Source organism: Dama dama, chromosome 9 (assembly GCF_033118175.1).
Source record: "Dama dama isolate Ldn47 chromosome 9, ASM3311817v1, whole genome shotgun sequence".
Taxonomy (NCBI): Eukaryota; Metazoa; Chordata; class Mammalia; order Artiodactyla; family Cervidae; genus Dama; species Dama dama.
Window position 1 is genome coordinate 25,018,342 of NC_083689.1, and position 18,115 is coordinate 25,036,456.

The 18,115-nt window shown below is 37.4% G+C and overlaps 1 protein-coding gene, 1 non-coding gene and 1 pseudogene across 5 annotated transcripts in view; 1 reads left to right on the plus strand and 2 right to left on the minus strand.

The window, feature by feature from the left end:
- KIF3A (kinesin family member 3A) overlaps window positions 1-18,115 on the plus strand; it is an 85,432-nt gene that overhangs the window by 21,496 nt on the left and 45,821 nt on the right. For all 4 annotated transcript variants that reach the window (XM_061150790.1, XM_061150786.1, XM_061150788.1 and 1 more), the window contains exon 5: window positions 16,712-16,817. In XM_061150790.1, the coding sequence (XP_061006773.1) occupies window positions 16,712-16,817 (106 nt within the window). The remainder of the gene's footprint in view (window positions 1-16,711; window positions 16,818-18,115) is intronic.
- LOC133061307 (UBX domain-containing protein 2A-like) lies at window positions 3,967-5,128 on the minus strand (annotated as a pseudogene).
- Window positions 6,215-6,321, minus strand: LOC133062950 (U6 spliceosomal RNA). The gene has a single exon (XR_009694269.1). It is a non-coding gene; the product is annotated as a U6 spliceosomal RNA (small nuclear RNA).

Genomic DNA, 18,115 nt, shown 5'->3' on the forward strand with positions numbered 1-18,115 from the left:
AATTTTTGGCTGCGCTAGGTCTTCATTGCTGTGCATGGACTTTCTCTGATTGTGGCAAATGGGGGCTACTCTCTAGTTGCTATGTGTGGGGTTCTCATTGTGGTGGCTTCTCCTGTTGCAGAGAATGGGTTCTGGGGTGCATGGGCTTCAGTAGTTGCGGCATGGGCTTAGTTGCTCTGTGGCATGTGGAATCTTCCTGGACCAGGGATCAAACCCATGTTCTCTGCATTGGCAGGCAGACTCTTTACCAAGTTTTTACAGTATCAGAAATGGCGGTATTAATACTAATTATGAATGTTGTCACAAGTATTTGTGTTTTTAATCTTTCTTTTACCTGAAGGAAAAACCAGACTTTCTGATCAAGAAACTGTAGTTTGTATACTTTTGGGTGATATATTGGCACTACTTTAATCTTACATTTTAGAAAAGAGGAATGTGAGATTATATGCATAACTATCAGATAATCACAAAAATTGTGGATTGGTTCATTATAGCTGATTCACATTGAATATTTTTTCTTTTTTTTTCCTTAAACTTTAAACTTTTATTTTGTTTTCGGGTATAGCCAATTAACAATGTTGTGGTAGCTTCAGGTAAACAGTGAAGGGACTCAGACTCCATTCTCCCTCAAATCGTTATTTTTTTAATTGAGATGTAACTTACATAGCATAATATTCTTCCTTTTAAAGTGTACAATTTAGTGATTCTTTGTATATTCAGAAAGTTATGCAACCATCACTACTATCTAGTTCTAGGACATTTTCATTATTCCTGAAGGAAACTCCATGCCCATTAGGTGTCACTCACCATTCCCCTTCTCCCTCCTGGCAACCAGTAATTTACTTTGTGTCTCTATGAATTTGCCTATTCTGGACATTTTATTTAAATGAAGTCATACAATTGTGGTCTTTTGTGTCTAGCTTCTTTCACTTTTTATGATGTTTTCAAGATCCATTCATGTTGTAGCATGAATCAGTATTTCATTTTTCCTTTTAACATCTTGTAAAAGTTTTTGTGTGAATACAAGCATACCTCACTTTATAGTGCTTCACTTTATTATATTTGTTGATACTGCTTTTTTTTTTCCCCAAACAAATGAAGGTTTGTGGCAACCCTGCATGGAACAAGTCTGTTCAGCTCTGTATTTCCAACAGTATTTGCTTAATTAATTCATGTGTCTGTGTCACATTTTGGTAATTCTTGCAGTATTTTAAACTTTCCACCAGCAAAAAGATTATGGCTGGCTGAAGGCTCAGATGATGGTTAACATTTAGCAATAAAGTATTTTTAAATTAAGGTACAAACATGTTTTAAACATAATGCTATTATACATGGATGTCTATGTATATATCTATGGATGGTATAGTGTAAACGTAACTTTTATATACACTGAGGAAATAAAAATTCATGGTACTCTTTATTGTGGTAGTCTGGAACTGAACCTTCAGTATCTTTGAACAGTATATTTTTAAAGTTCTCTTGGTTATGTATCAATGAATGCAGTCATTAGATAATGTGGTAATTCTACTTTTAGGTACTGCCAGACTGTTTCCCACAGTGGCTGTACCATTTTATGTTCCTATCAGTAATGTATGAGGAGTCCAGTTTTTCCATATCCTTATCAACACTTGTTATTGTCATTTATTACAGCCATTTTAGTGGATATAAAGTGGTATCTCATTTGTGGAGTCCAGTTTTTCCATATCCTCATCAACACTTGTTATTGTCTTTTTTTTTTGTTATTGTCATTTTTTATAGTGATTTTAGTGAGTATAAAGTGGTATCTCATTTGTGGGCTTGATTTCCATTTCCCTGATGGCCAGTGGCATTGAACATCTTTTTACACCATTTGTGTGTCTTCTTTGGAGAAATTTCAGTTCAGATCCATTGTTCATTTTTAATTGGGTCTTTATTTATTTAATTAAATATTAATAATTTTTTATATGCAGCTTCCCTGGTGACTCAGTGACAAAGAATCCACCTGCTAATGCAGGAGGTGTGGGTTCAGTTCTTGGGTCAGGAAGATCCCTTGGAGCAGGAAATGGCAACCCACCCCAGTATTGTTGCCTGGGAATTCCCATGGATAGAGGAGCCTGGAGGGCCATGGTCTGTGGGTCACGAAAGAGTTGGACATGACTTAGTGAATAAACAACAATTCTTTATATATTCTAAATGCAAGCTTGTTAACAGATAATAGGGATTTACAAAAATATTCTCTTATGGATCGTCTTTTTACTTTTTTGATGGTGTCCTTTTGGAGCATAAAAGTTTAAATTTTGATCACATTTACTTTATCTACATTTAGTTTCGTTTCTTGTGGTTTTTGGTGTTGTATCTAAGAAATCACTGCTTCATCCAAGGTCACAAAGATTTATGCCTTTGTTTTCTTCCAAAGAGTTTTATAGTTTTAGCTTTTATATTTAGGTCTTTGGTTCATTTTGAGTTAATTTTTTATATACCTTGTGAGTTAGAGGACCAACTTCACTGTTGGATACAGATATCTGGCTGTCTCAGCACCATTTTTATTTTTTTTTTGTAGTTGCGTGGCATGTGGGATCTTAGCTCCCCAATCAGGGATCGAACCCACCCTCCTGAGGTGGTAGTGTAGAATCTTAACCACTGGACCACCAGGGAAGTCCTTCAGCACCATTTATTGAAAAGACTTTTCCCCCTCATTGTACTTTACCTTTTTTTTTTTAACTGAGCAATGGATTGTGACAGTCTTAAGAGAAATGCTTCTACATTCTTTTTTTGTCTTTTTTTTTTCCTTTCTGCCTCATAGTATCCTTAGTATGGACACAACTTTTAGTTTGCCTAGCCACTCCGCTATTGATGAACAGTTGGGTTGTTTAAAATCTTTTGTTCTTACAAACAGTTATGTACTAAATAACCTTGTAATTACACCATTTCATACATGTGCAGGCTTGTCTGAGGATAAATTCCTGAAACAGGATTGCTGAATTGAGTGGTAGATGACTAGTAATTATTGCCAAATATATTAAGATTTTGGTGTATGAAACAAAAGGTTAGCCTTTAAAATATTAATATTGGAATTTTGATTGGAATTGTCAATAAAATAATTAGAGAATAATGTGTGTAGAATAACAGTAGAATAGAATATAGAATTGTGGTAGCCTCCATTGTAGAACAATGTAGAATATACTGAGAATAACAGTAGAATAATAGAATAACTATTATTAAGAAGCTCTTATAATGCAGCAACAGGCATTTAGTGTAATAAATGGTGGTAGTAGTACATATTTTATTTCATTTAACTTTTCAGCAATTCAGTTTTGTTAATGTAAAAAAATGAAACCTAGAGGAATTTTCCTGACTTGCTTGTGTAAGGTAAATGGGTTAAGGATTAAAGGGTGATTTCTGAGGTTTTAACATCTTAGCTTCAATATTGGCTCTGATCTCTTAAGCAGGTTACTTACCCTTTATGAGCCTTAGGTTTGCCACATGAACATGGAAATAATAATAGTATCTACTTTATAGGATTATTGCCAAAGATAACAAATTAATACAAGATTTTAAGATCATTGCTTGACACACAATATTTAATAAATTCTAGCTTTTTAAAAAATTTTTACTATATGAACTGAACTTTTGGAGCAATATGTTACAGGCTTAGGTGTTAATATTATTTGAATTTGTTGGACATTAATGAAGACTTAATCCATAGTGATAATGTGTAGACAACAAATATAGAGATGTTTCTTTTTTCTTGTCATCTTTGGTTTTTTTTTTTTTTTAAGCTACACAATTTTATTCTTAAATGAAAGTACATCCCAGATATTGTTAATATTCGACTGTTGGAGTATGCAAATTGGGAACACTTCTGAGGTTTAGGTAAAGCTGTGGTAAAAGCAGACCTTTTCAGCCTTATGATTGTATCTCACATGTAAGAAAAGTACATTGATGCTTTTAACCTGCCATGTACAATTTTTTAATGTATTGCCATTTAAAAAATCTGAGACAGCTAACATTTAAACACATCATTGCTGTTTGGGAATGATATTTGAATGAAAGATGCTATGCACATATTTCCTACTTTATACCATATTAAGATTTTAGATACTATAGTTATTGAATATATCTTATGTTGAATAAATGGTATTTGAAAATAAGTATATTTTTCTTTCTGAGTAGCCTTCTGGAAAGAGTTCACTGAATATGTTTCCAGTAATAGTTTACTTTCCTAACTTGTACTTATTTTAAAATCTCATCAGCAGGGAATTAAACCGTGCAAAACCCAGCAAATCTGACTTTCCCTTGCTTTGATTTGCATGTCCACTTATGGCCATCATTTTTGGGGAAACTTTCCACTTAGTGTATCAAAAATCAATGCTATGAAAGTTCTTTAAAAGGTTCAGCGGTTTTTTTGAGTCTCTGAATGATTACAGCATTCTGTAAATCAGCTTCTTTCAATGTGAGTGTTTCATCTAGCAATTTGAGGAAAGGAAGAGCAGTTGCCAGGGAAAAGAGAGGACTCCTCTGAGATCCCTGGTATTTTTCGATGAAGTCTTTGATGTGGCTTATCCTATGAGAAATGTAAAACTTCTGGACAGTCCTTTTCCCATTGGCTAACCAGATCTGTATATTAGTGATGGGTTCCAGATTGTTTAGTGGGACAGCAGACAACTTATTTTTATTCTCAACTTCAATATTCTTTGCTTTAGAAACAATTTTTGGTGTAGCACTTCCCAGTCTGTGACCTTGTCCTGAGAAGGGCTGGAACACAGGCTTTGTTGACATACATACTTCATTTTTCTTATCTTCAACTTTAACATCCATCTCCTCTTTATCAAAAACTCCCTGTAATTCTAAAGGTAATTCACCTTTTTTGATGGAGTTCAGAAACTGTTGACTTGCACCATCAGAAAAACTTCTGAAATCATCATTGACAGTGAATCCATTTTTCCATAATTTTATACTTAACATCTACCTGTTTCTTTTGTTCAGTGGGAGACAAACATTTGGCACCAACCTTCTGAGCTTCCTCAAAAAGGCTGTCAACAAAATATTCACAATTTGTTTGTTGACTATCACTAAGAGGTTGGTGGTCAGATCCTGTTTCACAAACCCATTCTTCCTTTATACTTTGAAAATTAGCTACTACTTTCATTCTCTTTGTTTTACCCCGGGCGCGCCTAGCGGCCTCGGTCTCAATCCGCTCCGGGGCCGCGGGCGCCGCCGCCGCCGGGCTGGAGCCCCTCCGACAGGCGCCGCCCCCAGGCCCAATCCGCGGCCGGGCCGCCAGAACCGCGCGCGACTCCCTCGGCCACCTCATCTTTGGTTTTGATGGATCCCTTAATTCTGTGCTTTTTACCTTTTAAAAGTTTGTTATTTGTACAGATTATTAGAATAAAAACCATTTGGAAGGAACATTTCCATTTTTATAATAGTAATTATAGATCAGATTTATTCTCAGAAGCAGTCTTGTTAGTGGTTTTCAAGTACATTACACCCAGTGCTCGTTTTTTATATCATATATTTTGTAATGCCCCTTTGATTATTCTGAAATAAAATTCATAGATGATAAAATCTATACACATAATTTTAAAGATATCAATGTACTGTCCAACTCTAATATTACTTTTAAAAAGTACTGGTATTTCAATGTATAATATAAATGCTTACATGTGATCATACTCAATGACATATATAAATAGAGGCATATTTAAATCATTATGACTGCAATACCTACAAATACAGACTATGACAAGTATGTTGAATTGGTAATCTTTTTTTTTCATTTTAATGAGTTTATTTATTTTTCATTTATTTTTATTAGTTGGAGGCTAATTACTTTACAGTATTGTAGTAGTTTTTGCCATACATTGACATGAATCAGCCATGGATTTACATGTGTTCCCCCTCCCGATCCCCCCTCCCGCCTCCCTCCCCATCCCATCCCTCTGGGTCTTCCCAGTGCACCAGCCCTGAGCACTTGTCTCATGTATCCAACCTGGGCTGGCGATCTGTTTCACCCTTGATGGTATACTTGTTTCAATGCTGTTCTCTCAGACATCCCACCCTCGCCTTCTCCCACAGAGTCCCAAAGTCTGTTCTGTACATCTGTGTCTCTTTTTCTGTTTTGCATATAGGGTTATCATTACCATCTTTCTAAATTCCATATATATGCATTAGTATACTGTATTGGTCTTTATCTTTCTGGCTTACTTCACTCTGTATAATGGGCTCCAGTTTCAAAAATATGGAATGCTTCACAAATTTGCTTGTCATCCTTGCGCAGGGGCCATGCTAATCTTCTCTGTATCGTTCCAATTTTAGTATATGTGGTGCTGAAGCGAGCACTGAATTGGTAATCTAAACACCTTGTTTGGTGTTACTCAATGACATGGTCCTTTACAATAGTATCTAGCTCTTGGTAGAGTTCTGAGGAAAATAAAGTAGTTCTTTGCTCAGTTCTCCTGTATTTCTATATTATTATTACCATGGGAAAGCATTTTGTCTTTATATGTAAAAGTAGAGTTAGGATCTAAATTCAGATAATGAAATTAATAAGTTGTTTTTTTCACCCATGTGAATATCTGGTAGGACATTCAAAGTTGCATGGGACCATTCATGATTGTGACCATCCCACCTACTTCAGGGTGTTTAGTATCCCAGTCTCCTGCCTACAAATACTAATAGCGTCCTTAACTGAACCAGAAACTCCCCCTTAAGTTTCTAAAACAGTCTGGTCAGGGGAGTAGCTGCCTTCATTGAGATCCATTGTTTTGGTGTCACAAGCTATTTGTTATACAAATTAAATTTTTTTGTTTTTATGATAATTCTTTGCTAAGATTACCATCCAATTTTTAAGAGCTTTCATTAACAAATAGTAGTCATAGACAGTAATATATAACACTCACATTCACATGCCTCACTTCTAGATTAACTTGGCCAGCTCTGACTCAGACTCATGACTGAATTTAAACTGTTAGTTTCTATGAATGTCTAGACCACATTTAAGTTACCAGGAGTCTAACAAAGGTAAAGACCAGGGTCCTCTAATGAGGATCAGTGTCAGGGGTGTCTCTGAGAATGATTAATCCTTTCATTTCCTTTCTCTCCTTATGGTGGGGTCTCCTCTCAAATCAGGTCCAGGATCCCCTAACGAGGGTTGAAACTAGAGAGGAAACAGAATTCACACTCATGTATTGAGACTCCCAAGATAAAAGTCAAGTTCATTTTGATGCAATACCATAAAACCTTTACATAAGGAATTTTATCCCATTTTCTTCCCTTTTTACAAAACAGTTCTAGTTGAATGTAGGTGTTATAGTCTACAGACAGTTGGGGGGGGGGTGGTCATCAGAGCCTAAAGAATATTGGGGCCATGTGGTGTTACAGTTAAATATCATTGTCTTTCTTTTCATGGGAGTACAGCTTAAGATCTTCCAGGTTTGCAAAATACACCTTAGGGAACTACAAGATGGAACATAGCTCTCATTACCCATTATTCTTTCACGTGAGTGATGTTACCAGAAACAGACTAGCAGATTAGTATCTGGAGTCTTCTCAGGGTCACAGTTACCTGGCATGAGAATGGGGGTGCAGATGAGCCTTGCTCTAACAGGGAGTTTCTCGATTACTGCTTAGGCAGTGCTGGACAACGAAGGGACTCTTTGTTCTGGAAAGGAAAGTCCAATTAAAGTGGTACTGTGCTCAAAACCAGATGACAGAGTCCTACACCTCCCCCCTTCCCAAAAGTAAAATTCCAGTCAAGGCAACCCACTAGGGAAGAATGCCCTGGACATGAGAGGTGGCACCACTTACTACAGATCTCTTACAGACCAGGACCAGAACCTTGTTTCCTTTACCAGGGAATGAAAACACCATGGGCCAGTGATGCCATTAGTGGTAAGCACTTGGGGTGTCCCTGAGACAGAAGTGCTCTGGCACCTGCTAGACAAGATCTGAGTGCCACTGGCAGTCAGGGGCTGATGTACAGTGGATGAGATGCCTCTCAAGATGGCTGTCCCTTCATGGTCCCCAAAATTGTTACTGAATCAAACTTAGGTCTGCTTGCCTGTCACACAGCAAGGCCAGTCTATTGACAGGAGTTTGTGTTGAGGGAAAGTACAGTGTTTTATTGCATGGTGCCAAGCAAGGAGAATCAGCAACCCTTGCTCAAAAGGCACAAACTCGCCAATGACTGTTTTTCAGGGAAGGTTTTTTGTTTTATTTTTTTTTAAATTTGGCTGCCTGGGGTCCTAGTTGTGGCTTGTGGGATTTTCATTGCAGCACATGGACTTTCTAGTTGCTGAGCTTGGGCTTAGCTGCCCCGTGGCATGTGGGATCTTAGTTCCCTTACCAGGGGTCAAACCCGTGTCACCTGCATTGCAGGGCATATTCGTAACCACTGGACCACCAGGGAAGTCCTTCAGGAAAGGGTTTTTAAAGGCAACATTTGTGTTGAGGGTTGCAGGGTGCTTGACTTTCTTCTGATTGGTTGGTGGTAAGTTAACAGGGTGATGTTTTAGGAGTCTTAAATCATTAACCTCCTAATTTAACCTCCAGTCTGGGGTCTAGTTCTTGTGATCCGCATGTAGTCGTCATCCTCAAGCTGGATAGGGGTCTTAGTTTCTGCAGAACAGTTCTAAGATATGCATGAGATTGTTGAATATATTTCTCCAGAAGGAACTAGGACTCTGATTATAGATAAACTATTCTCTCAACTACAAAGAGTAATTTCTTGACTTTTTCTTTGATTTTGTATTCCTTCCTTTCCTTAATTAGTGACTGCTTTACTCTGCTCTTTGGAATTCAGAAAAGGCCTAGCAGACTACATCCTTTCTTGTACAAACAAGAAACAGGGAACATGGAGTGGCTTTTGTACATGGGAGGGTCCTGCAGGGTCCTGTCTTTTTTTTTTTTTTTTTAACTTTTTAATTTTATACTGGAGTGTGGTTGGTTTACAGTGTTACGTTAGTTCCAGGTGTATAGCAAAGTAATTCAGTTGTACACATACGTGTATCTGTTCTTTTTCAAATTGTCTTTCCATTTAGCTTATTACAGAATGTTGAGTAGAGCTCCCTGGGTCCTTCCTTGTTGGTTATCTATTTTAAATATATTACTGTGTATGTGTCAGTCTGAAACATTTAATTTATCCTTTCCGCCCGCCCCCCCCCCCCCCCCCCCCCGCCAGCCTTTCCACTTTGGTAACCATAAGTTTGTTTTTGAAGTCTGAGAGTCTCTTTCTGTTTTGTAAATACATTCATTTGTACCTTTTTTTTTTTTTTTTTTTTAATATATGTATATACTTATTCTGCATGTAAGCAAATATATTTGTCTTTCTCTGACTTACTCAACTTAGCATGATAATCTTTGGGTTCATTCATGTTGCTGGAAATGGCGTTTCATTTTTTTTAATGGCTGAATAATTTTCCACAGTACAAGTGTACCACATCTTTTTTACTCCATTCCTCTGTTGATGGACATTCAGGTTGCTTCCATATCTTGGCTATTGTAAAAGTGCTGCAGTGAACAATGGAGTGCATGTGTCTTTTCAATTTAAGTTTTTCTCTTGAGTTTATGCCCAGGAGTGGGACTGCTAGATCATATGGTAGTTTTTTTTTTTTTTTTTTCTGTTTACTTACTTGGCTGTGCTGGGTCTTTATGGCTGTGTGCAGGCTTTCTCTAGTTGCAGTGAGCAGGGGTTACTCTGTAGTTGCAGTGGGCAGGCTTCTCATTGCAATGCTTTCTCTTGTTGTGGAGCATGGGCTATAGGGTACGTGGATTTCATTAGTTGTGGTACTCAGGCCTAGTTGCCCCACAGCATATGGATTCTTCCTGACCAGGGAGCAAACCTGTGTCCCCTCTGGGAGGTGGATTCTCAACCACTGGACCACCAAGAAGCCCCATATGGTAGTTCTGTATTAGTTCTTTAAGGAATCTCCATACTGTTCTCCATGGTGGCTGTACCAATTTACTTTCCCGCTAACAGTGTAGCAGGGGGTTGCCTTTTCTGCATGCCCTCTCCAGCATTTGTTATTTGTGGACTTTTTGATGATGGCCATTCTGAGGATGTGAGGTGATATCTCATTGTAGTTTTGATTTGCATTTCTTTAATGTTGGGTATCTTTTCATGTACCTCTTGGCCATCTGTGTGTCTTCTTTGGGAAAATATCTATTTAGGCCTTCTGCCCATTTTTTAATTAGATTGTTAATTTTTTTGTTATTGAGCTGCATGAGCTGTTTGTATATTTTGGAGGTTAATGCCTTGTTAGTGGCATACTTTGTAAATATCTTCTCCCTTTCTGTGGATAGTCTTATTTTTTCATTTATGGTTTCCTTTGCTATGCAAAAGCTTTTAAATTTAATTAGGTTCCATTTGTTTGTTTTTGTTTTCATTTTCATTACTCTGGGAGGTGGATTTGAAAAGATCTCTCTGATTTATGTCAGAGTGTTCTGCCTATGTTTTCCTCTAAGAGTTTTAAAATATTTAGCCTTAACATTTAGGTCTTTAATCCATTTGGGGTTTATATTTTTGTGTATAGTGATAGGGAGTGTTCTAGTTTTATTTATTTAATGTAGTTGTCCTGTTTTCCCAACATCACATATTGAAGAGGCTGTCTTTTCCCCTTTGTATATTTCTGCCTCTTTTGTCATAGATTACGTGACCATAGGTACATGGGTTTGGTCTGTTCCTGTTTTCTATTTCTTTCTGGTTCGGTTTTGGAAGGTCGTACCTTTCTAAGAGTTTGTCCACTTCTTCCAGGTTGTCCCATTTTATTGGCATATAGTTGCTTGTAGTGTAGTCTCTTATGATCCCTTTTATTTCTGTGGTGTCCATTGTAATTAATCCTTTCACTTCTAATTTTACTGATTTGAGCTCTCTTTTTCTTGATGAGTCCAGGTAAAGGTTTATCAATTTTGTTTACCTTCTCAAAGAAACAGCTTTTAGTTTTTATTGATCTATTCTATTGTTATCCTTGTCTCCATTTCATTTACTTCTGCTCTGATCTTTATGATTTCTTTCCTTCTACTGACTTTTGGTTTTGTTTTTTCTTCTTTTTCTAATTGCTTTAGGTGCAAGGTTAGGTTGTTTATTTGAGATTTTTCTTGTTTCCTGAGGTAAGATTGTATTGCTGTAAGCTTTGTATTAGAACTGCTTTCATTTCATGCCGTAGCTTTTGAATATTCTTGCTTTCGTGTTCATTTGTCTCTAGGTATTTTTTTATTTCCTCTTTGGTTTCTTCAGTGATCCATTGGTTGTTTAGTAGTAGCATATTGTTTAGTCTCCAAGTATTTGTGTTTTTTACAGTTTTTTGTTTTTTTTTTTTTCTTGTATTGATTTCTCATCTCATAGCATTTTGGTCAGAAAAATGCTTAATATGATTTCAGTTTTGTTAAATTTGCTGAGGCTTGCTTTGAGACCCAGTATGTGATCATTCCTAGAAAATGTTCCATGTACACTTGAGAAGAATGTATATTCTGCTGCTTTTGGATGAATGCTCTATAAAAATCAGTTGTCTGTCTGTTCCAATGTCATTTAAGACCTATTTTTCCTTATTGATTTTCTGCCTGGATGATCTGTCCATTGTTGAAAGTGGGGTGTTAAATCTTCTACAATTACTGTGTTACTGTCAGTTTCTCCCGGTCTTAGCATTTGCCTTATATATTGAGGTACTTCTGTGTTGGGTGCATGTATATTTACTATTGTTATATTTTCTTCTTGGATCAGTCCCTTAATCATTATGTTAGTGTCCTTTGTTTCTTGTAACAGTCTTTAAATTCTGTTTTGCCTGATGTGAGTATTGCTACTCCAGCTTTCTTTTGATTTCTATTTGCATGGAATACCTTTTTCCACCTCATCACTTTTAGTCTGTATGTGTCCCTAGAGCTCAAATGGATCTGTTGTAGACAGCATATATATGGGTCTTGTTTTTGTATACATTCAGCCAGTCTATGTGTTTTGGTTGGAGCATTTAATCCATTAACATTTAAGGTAATTACTGGTATGTGTGTTCACTGTGTTGGATTTGTTTTTGTAGGTCTTTTTGCTCCCCTTCTTTTATTCTCTTTTTTTGTGATTTGATAATTAATTTTAGTGTTGTGTCTGGAATCCTTTTCGATTTCTGTGTGTGTATCTATTGTAGATTTTTGATTTGCTGTTACCATGAGGTTTTGATGCAGTAGTTTATATGTAAATGAGATCGACTTACGCTGCTGGTCCTTTCCAGTACGCTGCTTTTGTGCTCTCCTCTCCTTACGATTATGATGTCATATTTGTGTGTGAGTATTTCCTACCTTTAATGTATGTTTGCCTTTACTGGTGAGTGCTTCCATTTGTAAATTTCTTTTTTCTATTTGTGTCCTTTTCCACCTAGGGATTTTCCTTCAGCATTTGTTGCACAGCTGGTCTCCCAGTGCTGAATTCTCTTAGGTTTTGCTTGTCTAGTAAGCTTTTGATTTCTCCATCAAATCTGAATGAGAGTCTTGCTGGGTAGAGTATTCTTGGTTGTAGGTTCTTCCCCTTCGTCTCTTTAAATATATTTTGCCACTCCCTCTGGCCTTCAGAGTCTCTGATGAAAAATCAGCTGATAATCCTGTGGAGATTCCCTTGTATATTATTTGTTGCTTGTTTCTTTTAATATTTTCTCTTTGTTTTTATTATTTGTCAGTTTGATTACTATTTTGTTTTGGCATGTTCCTTCTTCAGTTTACCCTGCATGGGGCTTTCTGTACTTCTGCCTTGGGTGACTGTTTCCTTTCCCATGTTAGGGGAATTTTCAGCTGTTATCTCTTCAAATATTTTTTCAGGTCCTCTTAGGACCCCTGATGCAAATGGCAGTGTGTTTAATGTTGTCCCAGAGGTGTCTGATACTGTTATCATTTCTTTTCTTTTTTTTCTGTTTTCTGTTCCACAGCAGTGATTTCCAGTATTCTGTTTTCCAACTTATTTACCTGTTTTTCTACCTCATTTACTCTGCTACTGATTCCTTCTATTGTGTTTTTCTTTTCAGTTGTTGTGTTGTTCATCTCTGTTTTTTAGATCTTCTAGCCCTTTTTAAAAATTTCCTGTATCTTTTTGGTCTGTGCCTCTATTATTTTTTGAGATGTTGGATCATCTTTACTCTCATTATTCTGAATTTTCTCAGAGTGCCTGTCTCCATTTCACTTAGTTGTTTTTTTATAGTTTTATCTTGTTTCTTTTGTCTGGGACATACTCTCCTGCCATCTCATTTTGTCTGCCTTTATGTGATTGCTGTTTCCATTCCACCAGCTGTAGGGTTATAGTTAGATTGCTTCTGCTGTCTGCTCACTGGTGGATGAGGCTGATCTAAGAGGCTTGTGCAGACTTCCTGGTGGGAGGGAGTGTTTCTTGCCCACTGGAGGGTAGAGCTGGACCATGTACCTCTGGTGGACAGTGCTGTGTCAAAGGGTGTGTTTAACAGGCAGCCTGTCTGCTGATGGGTGAGGCTGTGTTACTGCCCTGTTGGTCATTTGGCCTGAGGTGTCCCAGCACAGGAACCTATTGGCTGTTGGTTGGGGTTGGGTCTTGTGAGAAGATGATGGCCTCCAGGAGGGCTCACATCAGTGAGTACTTCCCAGAACTCTTGCTGCTAGTGTCTTCTCCACACAGTAATCCATAGCTGCCCCCCGACTCCCTAGGAGACTCTCCAAGACCCACAGGTGGGTCTGGCCCAGGCTTCTATAAGGTCGCTGCTTTTCCCCTAGATACTGTTCTCCATGAGACCTTGTGTGTGCCCTCCAAGAGTAGAGTTTCTCTTTCCCCTAGTTCTGTGCTCCACAGGCTCCTCTCGATGCCAGACCCCAGGATGGGGAGCCTGATATGGGGCTTAGAGCTTTCACTCTTGTGGCAGGACCTCTGTGATGTGATTATTCCCCAGTTTGTATGTTGCCCACCTGGCGCATATGGGATTTGATTGTATTGTGATTGCACCCCTTCTATGTCTTGTGGCTTCTCCTTTGTCTTTGAATGTAGGATATCTGTTTTGGTAAGTTTCAGTGTTTGTTTTTGTTGTTGGGGTGGTGGTTCACCAGTTAGTTGTGACTTTGGTGTTTTCTTGACATAGTGTGAGCTCACATGCTTCTGCTCCACCATCTTGTGTCAGGGTCCTGCTTTATTGCAGAATCATATTCAATTTTTTCATCTTTCATATATAATTTATGCTTAATAATTGAATATAGAATTAATAACTTGTGATTGGAAATGACCTTAGACTTTGCAGACTGATGCCGGTTTGAAGAATGTTTCCCATCTGCAGTAAGATAAGCATAGAAAGTGAAAGTACATGATTAAAAACTTTCATTGAAATCAGACATTTTCATGACATCCAAGTGCATGATTTTTTTCCAGAGATACCACTTTTCCACATTAGAAATATACACATTATCTTTTAACATAGATTTTCTGAGCATTGGTATAGACCAGTAATATTCACATAAAGATTTAAAGCATTTTAACACTTGAATCAAACCAGACCTTATGTGGAAGCCCAATCTAAAAAATAAATGAAAGTAAAGTTCTTTTTATAATTTGTCTGGGACTAAAAAACCCCAAACTCGAACTGTGGCCCCCTCATTGCCACCAATAGGCCATCTAGTGCTTGTCAGAGCACAGTCTGAAACCCACTGCTTTACGGAGATCAACACATTTATTTACTGCTACTAAAATTAGGAGTTAACATATATCCCATGACAGAGAAAAGGCAGTATTTGTAATGCATAAATATGTCTTATAAAAAAGACCTCAAACTCTAATTAGATTTAAAATCAACACCTAGAATTCAGAGTATATGCTGCTGTGACTTTGTCTCTGATATTGTTTTTTAAACTTTTGTCATCTTTGTCTGTGAGGTCTTAATACCTGTGGAAATGGCTTGTCCCACTGGCAGCCACAGACCTCTACCTCAGTTTCACGTTATTCTGTTGATTTTTGGAGGTGACTTCTAGTCCATGCAAAATGAGTTTTATATTTCTATGTATATTTTTCAATTAGTATTAAAATACTGTGTGTATTTTAGATACACATATCCTAAATACAGCCTTCAAGTTGGATCAAAGTTCTCATAAAGTTACTCACAGAAAGATAATATTTTTACATGGATACCATAGATCTGGTTATTTCACTCACCTGTGTGAAATATTCTAGTGATTTCAAATTGCTGTTAAGATAAAGACCAATAATTAGAAAAGTGCAAATCAAAACTACGGTGAGGTGTCACCTCACAGCAGTCAGAATGGCCATCATTAAAAAGTTTGTAAATGCTGGAGATGGTGTGCAGAAAAGGGAGCCCTCCTGCACTGTTGGTGGGCATGTAAATTGGTGCAGCCACTATGAAAAAACAGTGTGGCGATTCCTCAGAAAACTGAAAAATAGAGTTGCCAAGTGACCCAGCAATTCCATTCCTGTGTATATATCCAGTCAGAACTCTAATTTGAAAATATACATGCTCTCTTACCTCTTATGAACAGTCCCTCAGAGCCATCTGAGAGGCTGTCTCTTGGGCTTAAATCTTCAGTATGTCCACTGAATAAAAACACAGTTCGTAACTTTAGGTTGTGCACATTTTTTAAGTGGACACTTAATTTCTTGGTGAAGCAGAGAAGGATGTGGGTAGAGGGTCCAAGTCAGAATATGAACAGCAGCACTATTTATAGTAGCCAACACATGGAAGCAGCCTAAATGTTCATCGACAGATGAATGGATAAAGAAAATGTGGTATATGTGTGCAGTGGAATACGACTCAGTCATGAAAAGGAATGAAACAATGCCATTTGCAGCAGCATGGATGAACCTTGAGACTATCATACTTTAAGTGAAGCAAGTCAGACAAATACCACAGTGTTGGTTTTTTGTGGAATCTAAAATATGACTCAAAATTAACTTACTTGTGAAACAGAAACAGACTCACAGGTATAGGAAACAGACTTGTGGCTGCCAGGGTAGGGGGAGTGCAGGAAGGATGGATCAGGGGTTTGGGATTAGCAGGTGCAAGCTATTATATACAGAATAAAAAGCAGCAAGGTCCTACCGTGTGGTACAGGGAACTATATTCAATATCCTGTAATAACCATAATGGAAAAGAATATGAAAAAGAATGTGTGTGTATGTGTGTATATGTATGTAATCTGAGTCACCTTGCTGTATACCAGAAGCTAGCCCAACATTGTAAATCAACTATAGTTCAATAAAATCAAATTTGTCCAATAACTATGCTTAGTCTTATTTCTGCTTACCTCTTTAGCCAGATATCCCACCTGTTTCCCCTGTGCTGCCTGCTCTTTATTTGGCTTTTGTTTGTTTAGTTGGTTTTTGTTTTTTAAATTACCTAGTTTTTTCTCATTTCAGGCCTTTTGTACATACTCTTTCATCCTATTCTAATACAGATTGAACCTTCTATTTCTTCAGGTCTTAGCTTAAACATCATCTTGGGGAAACTTGTCCGGTTCCTGCTTCACTAGCTTGAGTCTCTCCATAATGTATTCTCCTGTAGTTTCCTGTATTTTTCTTTTTTCATGGCATTATCACAGTTAAAATAATTTTTATGTGTAATTATTTATTTGTATGTTCTCCCTGCAGATTTTTACTTCCGCCGTGTAGAAACTCTGCCTTGTTCATCACCCTGTCCTCACTATCTAGCAGTATCCAACATGTAGTAGATATTCGGTAAATAACTGTGGAAAAATTATGGATATATGTGTAAAATCTGTATTTCTTTTTTTTTAGGTTAAAGAAAGACCTGATGTGGGAGTTTATATCAAGGATTTATCAGCTTATGTGGTCAATAATGCTGATGATATGGATAGAATTATGACACTGGGCCACAAGAATCGTAAGTGTAGTGCTTAATTGTGATTAAACAGTTACGTGTCGAGTAGTCTGGTTTAGAAGCCAAGTTGGTATGGCACTTTGTACCATAAAGATTGGATTTTTAGGTTTCTTGTAAACCATTTCTCTTTGATTATGAAAGCATATATGCTTTGATATAAAGCATGTGAATGAAAGATATCACAGATTGCTTTCTATGCTGTCCAGAATTTTGTTGCTTATTGATAATGCTGTTATCTGAGACTCTCATATCACTGTCTTTTGTTAGCTGTAATAATATTGGTAACATTTATTGAGTACTTACCATGTGGCAAGTGCTTGTGCAAATGCTTTGTAAGAATGATCTCTTTTAATCCTCAGAATGGACTTTATTAAGGTATTAAATTCCTATGTTATAGCTGAGAAAACTGACATTTAAAGTAAATTATCTAAGGTCATATACTACTTAATAAGTGTCAGAGTGAGTATGTGAATCTACACTATTAGTCAGCAGTAACCACTCAGCCACAAAAAGGAATGAATGTGAGTCAGTTGAACTGAGGTGGATGAACCTAGAGCCTGTTATACAGAGTGAAGTAAGTCAGAAAGAGAAAAATATTGTATATTTACATACATATATAGAATCTAGAAAAATAGTACTGATGAACCTATTTGCAGGGCACCAGTAGAGACATAGATGTAGAGAACAACAGACTTGTAGGCCACAACAGGGGAAGGAGAAGGTGGGACGTATTGTGAAGGTAGCATTGACATATGTATACTACCATGTGTAAAATAGATAGCTAGTGGGAAGCTGCTCTATAACACAGAGAGCCCAGCCTGGTGCTCTGTGACAACCAAGAGGAGTGGAATTGGCGGGGGGAGGTTGGGAGGGAGGCTCAAGAGGGAGATGATACATATATATGGGCTTCCCTTGTGGCTGAGCTAGTAAAGAATCTGCCTGCAGTGCAGGAGACCTGGGTTTGATTCCTGGGTTGGGAAGATCACCTGGAGAAGGGAACTGGCTACTCACTCCAGTATTCTGGCCTGGAGAATTCCATGGACTGTATAGTCCATGGGGTTGGAAAGAGTCGGACATGACTGAGCGACTTGCACCTTACACTTCAGTTCATATATATATATGTGTGTACATGTGTGTGTATATATATAGTCATGGCTGATTCATGTTGTTGTAAGGCAGAAACCAACACAGCGTTGTAAAGCAAGTATCCTCCAATTAAAAAATTAAAAATATATATTCAGCTTAAAAAAATACCCTGGCTCTATAGTGCCTTCCTTTTATTGCTAAGAAAGCAAACAAAG